General features: G+C 44.2%; 1 protein-coding gene across 1 annotated transcript in view; it reads left to right on the top strand.

The window, feature by feature from the left end:
- NECAB2 (N-terminal EF-hand calcium binding protein 2) overlaps nt 1-10,382 on the top strand; it is a 144,986-nt gene extending 134,604 nt beyond the window's left edge. Inside the window, exons 10-13 of the mRNA XM_053399512.1 lie at nt 4,918-5,030; nt 5,561-5,638; nt 8,767-8,858; nt 10,216-10,382. Coding sequence (XP_053255487.1) covers nt 4,918-5,030; nt 5,561-5,638; nt 8,767-8,858; nt 10,216-10,244 — 312 coding nt within the window. The 3' untranslated portion in view covers nt 10,245-10,382. The remainder of the gene's footprint in view (nt 1-4,917; nt 5,031-5,560; nt 5,639-8,766; nt 8,859-10,215) is intronic.
- The last annotated feature ends 3,152 nt before the right edge of the window (nt 10,383-13,534 follow it).

Raw genomic sequence — 13,534 nt, 5'->3', positions numbered from 1 at the left:
CCACCAGAGTGCTGGAGCCTTTCTCTGATTTGCTATAGAGTCTGCTAGCCACAGAGGGGGAGGAACAGCACTTTGGGGAGGGGGGAGAATAAAAGGAACAGCTTCTGAAGGGAGAGAGTTAGATAGGGTTGGATTTAAGATGAGAGATAGGGCTGGGTTTGAGAAGAGGAATAGGATTTGATTTGAGATGTTAGACAGGTTTCAGGTTGGGAGACAGGGAGAACTGGTTCGGAGTTAAGTTAAACATCCACACTGAGGGGACTATCCATAGCGAGAGGACAGGGCCTCGCAGCTTGGATAGGGAGACCGGGTTGCGTGTCTGGAGAAGGTATACAGACAGGAGTGTTCTGGGAGGGATGTGACTGAACCGGGAGAGATAGATCTGGTGGGGATACAGGCTACCTGGGTCTCAGTATAGCCAGGAGGGGAGAGTTCTTCTAGGTACTGAAGGCTCCCAACCCAGTAACCAGGGGTGTGTGATCCCCTGGGTCTGTTATACCATTTAGAAGACCTCAGGTGTCGGATGGTTAAGAGAGTGAGTAACTAGAAGAAGTGCCCCTTGCTCATGAACCAAAATATTAAGCTGTGAAGGAAGAGGTATGGTGTTGAAAGTATTTAACTGTAATATCTAAGTGACAGAAACTAAGTTAGGCATTTTACCATCTATTCTGGAAACCTGAATATTTATCTACCTGACGTGTACCAGCAGATTTTTACTAACTGAAGTTTAAGAAGAGTTGTGCCTGTAATACTTTGTTTAAGCCTGAGGCATCTTATAGTTAGTTAAAGTAAATAAGTTAACTTCTACCTGAAAGGACACATTTCCTTACCCACTTCGTTTCATAAACTTCTTTTTGTTTAATACAACTTTTCTTGTTTGTTTAATCATCTCCTGTCTGAGACTCTAAAACATTAAGTTCTCCCTCACATAAGTCCCCCGCTAGATAATCTGTGGTAAATTGTAGAAATTTGTGTAATTGGTGTACCGTGAGGTGAGTGCACTATCTTTAATTGGTGGCAGTTAGCAGGAGTGGATCCATTATTAATGGGTGGTATTAATCAGGCAGATTTTCAACTTGAGAAAAAAGATTCATTCTTGCTTTATTTACAGACTGTGCACAAGATGCATTCATGTTTTTCTTTGACTCTCCTCCAAGCTGCTGAAGGGAAATGCTTTATAGCTCAGGACTGGTTGACTCTGCAGAGCAGAGCAGTACAAATAAGAGACATGTTTGTCACACTTGGCTAAGCCTTGATTGCATAAAATGCCTTGAAAATGCAACCTCTACCTGCCAGGGACTCCCCACTGATTCCTTGTGACAGGTCCCAGATGTGTTTGAAAAGATTAGCTCAGAGATCCTGTTTTCGTTGTTGTGTGAACTGAGCTGTTGCCTGGCAAATGTGCTGCCGTTGAAAGTCTTGTGCCAAAGATTTAAGCAAGTCCCTGTCCCTGATTCCCTCCAGACAATCTATTAATCAAGTATCCTGATTTGCTTGCACAAAGCTTATGCAGTGGTTAGATTATATCCAGTCTTCATTGAGCATTCATTCTGTTTGCAGGACAGTTACATGACATAAGGCATTCATCCTGATTTGCTTACAGGGTGTTTATATGTCTGCCTATTAGCCATTTGTTCATCCTACGCTTTGAATCCATTCCACCATTGCATTCCAAATTGCAAATGCCAGCTACTTGCAAAAGTGGATTTGGTGCACTAGAACAACTGAGCCCTTTAACCCACTTTACGTGTGCAAACCTAAACTTCCTGTATGTGCAGAAATCCCTCCCGCATAGACAGTCTGGAAACCTATCACCCCTGCATACAAGCAGACATCTTAATACTCGTACACCTCTAGAACAAAATCTGCATGTGTATGGGCTAGAAGCAGATTCAGAATGATGCCAGGCATCACTGTGCAGGAGATTTAACTCTGCTCTAGTTTTCTGGCACTTGATCAAACTAAGAACGTAAGAAGGGCCCTGCTGGATTCCTGCACTGCAGGGGGTTGGACTAGATGACCCCAGGGGTCCCTTCCAACTCTTCAAATTCCCAGCAACTGGTATTCAAAGGCATACTGCCTCTGACTGCAGAGGTGGAACATAGCCACTGTGGCTAGGAGCTGTTGATAGGCTTACCCTCCATTAATTTGTTTGACTTATAAATTATAATTTTTATTAATTTTCAAGATTAACGTAACAACGGTCCTAAGAAATAAACAAGGGAAAAGGGAATAGAAATTTAGGGATTTGTTTTTTTTTTCTTCCCTAAATTAAGGCATTTGACTTTTCTAAACCTGAGCTGATATGTATCTCAGTTCCAAGCCTCCTCTTGGTGAGGAATTTGCAGTGTGAGGGAAGGAGGAGGGAGGGCAAAAAGAAAACAGGCCTCCTTTTGTTGCCTTCTATCTCCCCAGGCCCACCATAAGGTAGAAGAAGACAGCCACCTGCAGCAGGTAGTGGACAGGGAGCCAGTGTGGAGTAGTGGTTAAGAGCAGTAGTCTCGTAATCTGGGGAACCGGGTTCGCGTCTCCGCTCCTCCACATGCAGCTGCTGGGTGACCTTGGGCTAGTCACACTTCTCTGAAGTCTCTCAGCCCCCCTCACCTCACAGAGTGTTTGTTGTGGGGGAGGAAGGGAAAGGAGAATGTTAGCCGCTTGAGACTCCTTCAGGTAGTGATAAACCGGGATATCAAATCCAAATCCAAAATGTGTGTCGTATTGCAAGAGTCAGCTGTCAATCTGTTTCGCTTTTGTATGTGGAATGGATGCCATTTTGTCTTTTGCCTCAGACAGCAAAATGTCTTGGGCCACATTTGCCTCTCCTTCACCCTGCGAGCCCTATCAAGGGCCCCACATTTCCTCCATATTAACAAGTGACATGGTTTCAAGCTGCATTCATTGTCAAGCTTTGCTGTTTGGTTCCAGCTGTGAGCAAGGTTAACCGGGGCGATTGCTTTTCTAATCAAATCCAGCCACTTGTGATTAAAAAAGCAACTCGAGTATGAAAATAGGGCCTGAAAATAGCTTGCCTGCATTTCACAAGAGTGCCTTCGTATGGTATCTCATGGCAGGGTCGGGGGGGGTGTATTTTGACTTCGTAAGGGAAGATTCAAAATCCATCTATCTTCGTCTTGCAAATGGGGGTGGGGTGTAGCTCTCTAATACAAGATGATGGTATTTGAAGAATGACTTCTCATTAGCTCCACTTCATCACTGCTTGATGTTTGGAGGCAGTTGTTGTCAATGGGGGAGGAAGGAATCCTCTTTCCTATATTGCATAGTTTTTGAACATTTGGAATTTCAGAGCTAGTATGGTATTCGTGACCATTACCTGAGCCACCAGGGTTCAAATTCCCCACACTGGTCTGAAGCTTGCTTGGACCAGTCATTCTCTCTTAGGTAGTTATTAACTTGAGTAACACAGATGGAGTCCAGAGATTAAAGAAAGTGATAATACTTTACTGGGTAAACTGAACAAGAACAGAGTATAACTTGAGGAGAAAGAAAGATAAAAGCATTTTACATAAAACAATATAAAATATCAATAAAACAAACAAGTGACAAAATGCATTAAAATATAAAGTCAGCAATTTTAAAGCAAATCTGCATAATAAAATTACATGAGATGATGAGAACCCAGAATGTATCTTTCTTCTCTCTCTATATATTCTCTCCCTCCTTTCATATTTATGTCACTGGTTTTTTTGCAAGATAGGTACCCAGTATGTCAAGTCTTCTTGACAGTAGATGGCTCTTTCTTCCAGAGGGAGGGGCAGAAGGAGCGACAGGGTGGACTCGGGGATTGAGTGATGGCAAATATGTTAACCAACAAATAGGGATGTTGAGGAATTCCAACAAAAATAGAAAAAGAAGCAGAAATCCCTGCAGTTTGCACATTGGTTTTTTTGTGGTCAGGAAGAGAAATCAGTTGAGCAAATACAATCAGTATTCGTTTACATCATTGTTGTGTTTTAAGCCTGCAAACAACCCATAATTAATGATGTTTTCACATTCCCTTTACATTAAAGCGAATGTAGGTTATGTAAACAATTATGTATCCTATATTGAATAACAGACAGTGAGATGTATTTCGCAGAAACTGAACTGCAGTGGCATGGAAGCATTGCTAATTGTGATGAATCTAGGTCAGAATAGAAATCACTGCCTTCTTACTTCCTTGCCCGCATCTCATTTGTATTGCAGGATGTAGTCACAGTGACACTACTTGGCACACAGCTGCATGAGATGGACTTGTTTGTCAACTTTGATTATTCTCCATGTCTCAGGCATGCAGCGTAGAAGAGGAGGGCCCCCACCCTATTACCTGGGGTCTTGCTAGTTGGCTGTGGAGACAGAGGTAGCTGCAACAGAGACAGAACACTTCCTGTAGCAACCAGGAAGTGAGCACTGTGGGTTGTAGCCACTGCTAGCTAGACCCAGAGTGAATGAATGGCTATGACTAATGTAGAACCATTTATTCAAATGGGTCTGTTCTACTTGGAATACAATCCTATGTACCAAATGGATGCTGGTGTGCAGCATTTGTATAGGACTTTCAAGCAATCAAACATTACAGAGTTGTTGTAAGGCTTACAACTAGATAAAGATAAGTCAAGACAGACAGCCGGTTCCTTAAAACTTTCTAGTGAGCTTAGGGCAAGGGGGCAGATATGAACCAAGGTCTTCCTGATTTGTAATTGTGGCCAAGGCTGCAATCCTAACCCCACTTACCTGGAACAAAAACACCACTGAATTCAGTGAGACTTACTCCTGTGTAAGCATAGCTAGGATTGCACTGTTAGTCTCTTATTCACTACTGCACCAGCTCTCCAAAGCAAAGTATATCTGTCAAAGTCAAGGTTCAACTATATGAAGATTCACTTCACTTTGGTTTTCTTTCTCTCCCTCTCACTCTAGTATCTTCTTTTGGTACGAACTGAGATGACAGTTTCCCAGAAGCATCTGGGGGAGTTCTGTGGCTCCCTTAAGCAGTACTTGAAGACTGTGGCAGGAGAACGGGACTGCTTTCAGTAAGTACCACTTCTGTGCTCCTGCAGGAATGTTGGATATGATGGGGCAAAGGGTGTGTGTGATTGACTCCGGTTCCCACAACCTCCTTTTCCATGTCATTTCTTACAGATATCCTACTGGGGTGGGATTGTGAGTGGAGCCCAATGCTAGTCGTGATCGTGGGCCAAGGCACTCCCATAAAATTTTAAAAATAGATCCAATTAAAGAGTGGCTGTCACATTCCTTTCTTAATTTCACATTCTTGTAAGAGGCAGACAGTTCACAAGAATTGTTGTGGTTCATCAACCACAGAGATAATTGCTGAATAGTTTCTGTTTTCATGACAAGTGGGGAAGCACTAAGCAGGGAAATGATTGCAAGGAGAATTCCAATATCCACCTCCAAGACATAATTTTATGGGGACCATCCAAAATGTTGCAAAGAATATATGGCCATTCACGCTGTATCCCTTATCCACAAAGTTTTTTCAACTGCTGCCCACATATTTCTCTCTCTCTCTCTCTCTCTCTCTCTCTCTCTCTCTCTCCAGTGTAACTGCAGTCAGGCTTCCTGATGGGGTCACTTTCATCGTCTACGAGTTCTGGGAGTCAGAGGATGACTGGAAGAGGTAAGGCAAGACATCAGGTAGACTCTTAGCAGCCAATTGGAATGCAACTACAAGGAAGCTGACCAATGAAGCAAATCATTCATAAGCAGCAGCAGCTCACCAATGGCTGTTCTTATTTTTTGGTGCACATATTTCAACTATGAAACTCAGTCATAGCCACTGGATCATTTAAAAAGAGGATTAGACAAATTCATGAAGGAGAGGGCTATCAAAGGTTATGCTCTGCCTCCACAGTTGTGTGTGTGTGGGTGGGTGGGTAGTTTAACATTGTCCACGTGTGTATCCATCCTAGGAGGATGTAACGTTGTTAGGCTCTGGGGCCAATTTGGGAAGGAACTTTTCTGCATTAAATGAAATGTTCCTTTGGGCAGAATTCCAGAAACAAGAAGGGTCTCATGATACACGGTGTCACTAAGGGGCCTCTCCCCCAAACCCCGGAGAAAGTTTTGCACTTTATAAATTGTTTCTTTGTGTTTAAAAATCAATGAGGAAAAAGACTACAGCATAAACCAGTACAATGATTTAATTTTTAAGGCAGCCAGCGTAACAGCAGCAAAATGGGGGAAGCAAAGCTTGACAGCTTGAAGGAGCGCTTAGTGCATTGGTATCTAGTACAGCTGTCATTCAAAATGCGAAAGGCAGGAGGGGAGCTGCAGGAGTCCACTGCGGGCTCTCTTGGCTTTCACTTTTTAAAAACACGCACACATCTGCCTTAGATCTGTGCCAAAAGTCTCACCTGCATGATGACTCTCTTCAGTTCCCTGCAGAGCCTTCTGAACATGAAACTCCTTGGCCATCTGTTGGGGTGGGCACCACTGCTCCCCTCACCCCCTGGCCTTGTGCCCTGCACTTCATCATATCCTCCCACCTGCGCACAAGTCTCTGAATGTGCTCATCACTGGTCAGCAGCAGAGCAAAGCTCTGTGGCACCAAAGGCAGCTGATCAGAGAGTGTGTCAGGGGAAGGAAGGAGATGAGCAGAGCTATAAAGGGAGCCCCCTCTTGGGGCACACTACAGTCACAGAATTTTGAGAGTAGCAAAGGCACTTTGATTGCTTTGTGGACTTGTGCGTTTCTGCAACTCTGATGCAGACTCCCTATTTTTTAAAAAAACAAACTGGCTCTGCAAGTTTATAAGTTGCAGCAGTGATGGTACACCTGGAAAGGATGGATTGAATGGCTGGTGCCTAAATCCCCTCAGCGCTTTTGCAATCTTAACCTCATGTAGGTGTAAGTCCGATTTGATCTCAGTGGGACTTCTGAGTAGATGTGTGTAGGATTGCACAGTTTAAAATGTTTGCATGCTGCTGTTTGTTCTTTTTTTAAAATAAAAAAAGATGAAACTTTTTCAAAATAAAATTCTGCAACAGCAAGCAGCCTTCCTGAAGCATGCATGAGGGACTAGTTTGCCAACCTGTTAGTCAAAGCTTTGGTGCAAAAGAGCAGAAGAGGAGTCTGCTGGACCAGCCCAGCATCCTATTCTTACAGTGGCCAACCAGATGCCCATGGGAAGCAGACCTGGAGTACCACAGCAGTCTTCCTACCTGTGATTCTCCATGACAGTTACTCTCTGAAAGTTTGGGTTGTGGCTAGTAGCCATTGATAACTTTATTCTCCATGAATTTGTCTAAACCTCTTTTAAAAAGCCACAAATTGGTGGCAATCACCACATCTAGTTGCAGCAATTTCCATAATTTAACCAGGCCCTGTCCTTGTGTCTATCTTGAATCTTCCAACATTGTTTAGCTGCATGGCCCATTTGGGTTCTAATACAGTGGTACCTCTGGATGCAAACGGGATCCTTTCTGGAGCCCCGTGCACATCATGAGCAGAATGCAACCCACGTCTGTGCTTGTGCATCTGCGCATGTGTGTGACGTCATTCTGAACATCTACACAAGCGCGAGCGGCGAAACCCAGAAGTAACCCGTTCCTGAAAAGATTTAACCCGAAGCGTCTTTAACCCGAGGTATGACTGTATTAGAAATGAAGGAAAAACTCCTCCATATATGACTTCACTCCATGCATAATCTTCCCTCCCCCATTACTTGTCTTTTTTTTCTAAACTAAAAGGCCCCAGTTGTTATAACATTCCCTCATAGAAGAGCTGCTTCAGCTTCTTGAGCATTTTGGTTACTTTTCCTTTCTACCTTTTTTCCAGCTCTACATTATCCTTTTTGAGGTAGAGCAACTAAAATTGTAGTGTGTTCCATATGCAGTCACACCATAAATTTGGATAATGCCATGGTGATATTAACAAGTTTGAAATCTAGTTCCTTTTCTAATGATTCCTAACATGTAATTCACCTTTTTCGCAGCTCCCGCATGCTGGGTTTTGCATTTCATCATTGCTGGTTAGTGTAGCGGCAGCGATGGCTGTGCCCATTAGACTCCCAGCTTTGTGTCCTACCAGTTGCAAACGGTAGATGGAGCCAGAAACAGGCAGAGCCAACTAAGACAAAGGAAGAGGGAAATGGTGGGCATTGGCACCCCCTAGACTGGTAGTATGTGAGCAGCCAGGCAGTGCCCCTTTTGCCCTACTAGAGTTGCCTCCACTGGTTAATGAACTGCACTGTACAAATCAACTACAGTGACAAATAGTCCTTTCTTCCACAGTTCCTGTTGCACTACAAAAAAAAAAAATATCAGCCAGAGGGAGAGTCCCGCTCTCCCCACAGTGAAATAGGAAGGAGGTGGAGACAAGAACAAGTGTGTTAACAAGCCGCTTTCAAAACCTCCCAAGGCACTTCAAAAGATAAATGTTCTTCCCTTGGCGAAAGTATTAAAGAAATTCACATTCTAGCTAGCCAAACGTGACAGATATAAATTACCACTGAGTGGTTGGGAATTTTTTGTGCTAAAGCCACTGGTTTTTTCCACCAAGAAGCTCAGTTCTGTGACTTGTATAAGTTACGCACATTAAATTTAAATATATCAAATGCTTCTCTATGGGGAAACATTTATGCTCAAACCAAACATTTATGCTCAAACCTCAGCCAACTTGGGGTGGGGGTTTGTGGGGTGTAGGGCTCCTCTTTCACAGGCTCAGCCCTTATTTCATCAGCTCATTGCTCAGGTAAACATGAGACTGGCTCTAAAATAACAAGGCCACCTTCTCCCTTTCTTGCAGGCATCTCCAGAGTCCTGCTTGCAAAAGCTTCCAGCATGTGAAAGTGGATACGCTCACCCAACCGGAAGCAGTGTCCAGTGTGTCAGTGCCAGGTACAGACCCAGAATGTGATATATAGGAGGGAGGAGAGTGAACTGGGAGTAGTTTCTCTGGTGAGCAGTTCTGTGTCTGCAACTCAGAGCAGAATGCCAATTCAGGATGGGAACAGTGTGTTTGGGGGAGGGGAGCTAAGCTGCCTCCTTCTGGGTTGGGGGAAGAGCCACCCTTCTAAAGGAATCTTCCCTTTTAAAAACATGTAGCATGAAACTTTTTAAAACACACCACCGCGAAGCCATATTGCTGTTCCCATTCCTGTTGTTTTATCCCAACAGACTGTGATGCTAGCCTGATTCAGCTACTCTTAGGTTTCACATTAAGTCAACATATGAAGGGGGACAGAAGGAATAAGCACACTCAATCTGCTCTATTCACATAGGGACCCAGGGTTGCACATCACATGGGGAACCTACATGAGGACAGCAAGCTCCCCACTGCAGATGGTCAACCTCCAGATCTCTTCTCTCCAAAAGGGAGGCAAGAACAGAGCCTCTCTCCAGTCTTCCTCTGCCCCTCTTGTGTAGGGAACCTAGAAAGCGGTGTTAGGTTTCCCCAAGCTCAGAATTGTCTCCATTGACTTTGAACCTGGGACCTTTTGTATGCAAAGCAAAGGCTCTACCACTGAGCAGCTTGCCACGTCTGCTGATATAACACAGCAGATGAACCCCTGAGTGGAGTTTCTGCCTCGCATTAAATGCCACAATCTCCACTCCAAGCCAACCACCTGCTCGGGTTTTTAACACTGCAATGTAGCACCTGATCGCAGTGCTTGGCTGGTGGTACATTGCAATGTTGAAAAGGAGGAACAATCTGCGTTGGCCCTGCGAGGCGCTGGGAGGAAGAGGCAGCAGCAGAGACAGCCCTGTGGACAGAGACTGTCAGGGCTCCCTCTCTACCCAAGCCTCGGTGGAACTGTTTAATGAAGCCCCCAACTCACCTCCGGATCACACACCCGGGGGGGGGGGGGGCTTCGTTGAACTGCTCCATTGAGGCTTGGGCAACTGCATGCCCCTCAGCAGAGCAGTTTAAAGAAGCAGCATGCCCACACTGAAAGAGCAGCATGCTGCATTGGTCTAGGCACATTGCCAATGCAGGTTGTTCCTCCCTCTGCAAGGGCCAGAGAGAGATAGGAGCAGCAGCAGTTTCACCCGAGTGAAGCCGCCATCATGCTGTGGCCCTCATACTGGTCCTTGGCACAGGCCTGCCACTCACTAACACAAAGGTATGCCTTCTGTGAGTCAGATAAGGAAGGACGTATAAAAGAAAAAGTCCATTAACACAAGTAGAGTTTAGGGTTGGGTCCTTTTCTTTTATATTTGTGACAAAACAAAACCTCTTTTTCCCCCTTTGCAGCTGCTTGGTGCACCCTCAACCAAGACTGATCAGGGAAGGCTGGCATTGTTCCCTCTTCACCAGGCACTCTTGGAAGTTTCCGCTGTTTTGCAGAGAACAAAACTCCTGTCTTTTCTAATGACTTTGTTAAGAGGTGTTGTCTTTCTCCCCTCCCCCCCCCCGCTCCCTCCCAAAAACATTTCTACCTGGAACTGTTATTTACTTGCTTGCTATCTGAAGTGAAGGAAAAACAAAACAAGCCAAAACCAAAAGCCTAACTTCTGACCCTGCCAGGCACACATTTCTCCTTCGGAGCTCAAAGTTCTCTGCCATTTATTGTAGCCAACACCAGTCTGCAAGGTACTGCTATCAGTAGTATACCAATGCTGTTAAATTGAAAGTTTCTCCTGGGTGGGCATCCTGTCTGCCACTTTCATGCATGGGCTGTGTTTTCAAACCAATGCCCTGTTCAGTAAATTGAACAGAAGGAAGCCACTCTAGAAAAGCAGAGAGTATGGGGGGGGAGGAGAGATTGCCCAAAGGGAAGAGGATGCCCATCGCTTCCCTCATTAACTGTTTACTTCCTGTGACCCTGACCACCTGGTAGTTTCCCCCCCTCAAGCCAGGCACATTTATATTCTTGAAGCCAATTGGGGGGGAAAGGGGTGTAGGGAGAGTTCAGCAACTCCTGCAGGAATTACCCCACATGCACCTTACTGCTAGTTCTGCACTTGGCATGTGGGGAGGCAGAAATCAACCAGAGGTGAGAAAAATGGCCATTTCTGCAAAGGGATTTTCTCTGCCTCCCAGTACCACAGATCCAACAGCCCAGATTGTTCCCCACTAGCACACAGGCAGCAAACGAGTGACAATAGCATTTGTGGAGCCTTTGCACAAAGAATTGAAATACCTTTTCCTCCATGAAAAATTGAGAGGTTTGGGTTTTTTACCATGGGAAGATGCCTCAGACTGAGTCAGGCGTCAGCCTAGCTCAGCATTGCTTACACTGGCTGGCAGCAGCTTTCTGGGGTTTCAGGCAAGATTCTTCCCCAGAATTATGTGGAAGGGATGGGGTTCCTTCTGCATGCCAAGCAGGTGTTCTACCACTGAGCTTCAGTTCTCCACACAAATACCTAGTCATATCACTAACCCAAACACTAAAATAGTCCAAATATGACAGTAATACCACTTCTGGAAAAAAGAGAAACTGAAACCTACAGATTCTCTGATAAGAGAAAAAATAACCTCTGAAAAAACTGCCTTGCACACAAGGGCAGGGTTTCTGGATGGCAAAGGGAAAATGTTCTGGCATTTTCTCAGAAGATCCAGCTGGGCAGATGGAGCTGTAGTTCAGAACACCTGGAGGGTACCAGATTGGGGAAGGCTGGTCTCTATATAGCATAAGTAGCATCTGTTTTATAGCACTAATAGCCATCATGGCTTCCCACAGAATTTTGGGAGCCATAGTGTGGTGGTGGTGCCAAGATTTTTCTGCCAGATGTTCTTGGCATAAGCCCACCCAAGACAAGCTATCATATCCAGGGTGCAAGGAAATGATTGAAATACATAGTATGGAAGACCCATAAAGTTCCCTTTCATTTCAGATTTTCCCCTATCCCCATCCTTTTGGTTTTCCCTCTGTTGCCTTCACTTTAATGCCAGTGCATGAATAATAAAAAAGCCTCAATGTACTTAGATTTATTTTTAATTTTAGCTGTAAGTAGCAGCACCGAGTTACTTCACTAACTTAAACATACTTCTTTTCTTTTTTGAAAGAACCATTTCTAACCAGGATTGAAGCAGGCAAAATTTAAATAAATAATAAAATCTTCAGGAAGCAAGCTTACTTATCTTCACTTTTGACTATAACCTTTGATAGTTTACATGTACTGTTTTAGAAATAAGATTATTATATAGCTCTAAAGTGTAGCACACTGCAGGATGTCAGTATTAGCCAACATATAAGCAATTTTACTATTATATACATCTATTATGCGCTATTGTATATGACTTAAGTGCAGATAACCAAATAAAATTTAAGAGATAAAAAATTGCATTCTGCGTAGAACCCTCATTGTTTTCACCTGCCCTTAAGACACACATCATTTCAGACTGGGGAGCCCATCTATCCTATGCAACAGAGGGCAGTCCTCTGTTTGAAAGGCCAACTGATCCAAGACCAGTTTAAAGATAAAGAACCCAAAGATGGAAAAGGGGGGAACCTCTTCAGTTTTCATCAACAGTCCACACCTGGGCAGGTCAGCCTTCCCCACTATGGTGAGGCAGGAAGAACCAACTGCACAAATATAAGATGGGAACAGCTGAGTTGCCAGCAATATGTGTGAAAATCATCTAGAAGTCTTAGTAGACCACAAACTTAACATGAGTCAACAGTGTGATGCAGCAGCAAAATAAAAAAGCTCATGCTTTTCTAGGCTGCATCAACAAAAGTATAGTGTCCAGAGCAAGGGAAGTAATAGTCTCGCTCTATTCTGCCTTGGTTAGACCACACCTGGAATACTGTGTCCAGCTCTGGGCACCATAATCTAAGGAGGCTATTGACAAGAGGAGGGCAACGGTTCCTTATGAGGAACAAATATCTAAAGGGCTGTCACATGAAAGATGGAGCAAGCTTGATCTCCTGTTCCACAGGGTAGGACCCAAAACAATGGATTCAAGTTACAAGAAAGGATATTCCAATGGTTAGCCATTGTGGGAACAGTTTGCTAGCTAAGATTGTCCTCTATCCAATCCAGCTAGTCTCTTCTAATGTTTTTAAGTATATATAGCATGGCAACAGTTGCCACTGTTTGCAGGGAGGAATGCAAATGAGCCGACAAGGAAGAGGAACTCAGTATGGATGGGGTCTATATTACAGAAGGAACAACAACTTTGGGCTCCAGGATGCCTTGGCTGGCCCTGGTCCTGGACCCTGCTGCCCTCCAAGCAACCCAGCCACGTACATGGAAAAGGAAACCATGGTGACTTTTAATGCTCTACCCATCTGAAAGTGTGTAGCATAGTAGAGGGAAATATATTAAGTGCCCCAAGCTTTGGGGGTGAGTTTTTAGATTCACATTTGAGATGCAAAGCCAACCTTTGCTCCAATGGTGCAATGTTTGGGATTCATCCTCAATTTCAGGCCTTTGTTGACCAGTGTTTGGCAAGACGAACCCTAACAAAAAAAAGATACAAGTCTCCTTTGCCTGTAGAAGCAGAAGTTAGCAGTTCCTTTCTGTAGGATAAGACACCAAAGCCTAAAGGGGCAGGAGAGCCTCTTCTAGACAGGTTTACAAAAAAAAATGGCCAATTTTTTATTTCAAAACTTTTGGTACCTGGT

This window comes from Podarcis raffonei, chromosome 8 (genome assembly GCF_027172205.1).
Source record: "Podarcis raffonei isolate rPodRaf1 chromosome 8, rPodRaf1.pri, whole genome shotgun sequence".
Classification (NCBI taxonomy): Eukaryota; Metazoa; Chordata; class Lepidosauria; order Squamata; family Lacertidae; genus Podarcis; species Podarcis raffonei.
Note: the sequence above shows the minus strand (reverse complement) of the source record. Positions and strands in the feature narration are given on the sequence as shown.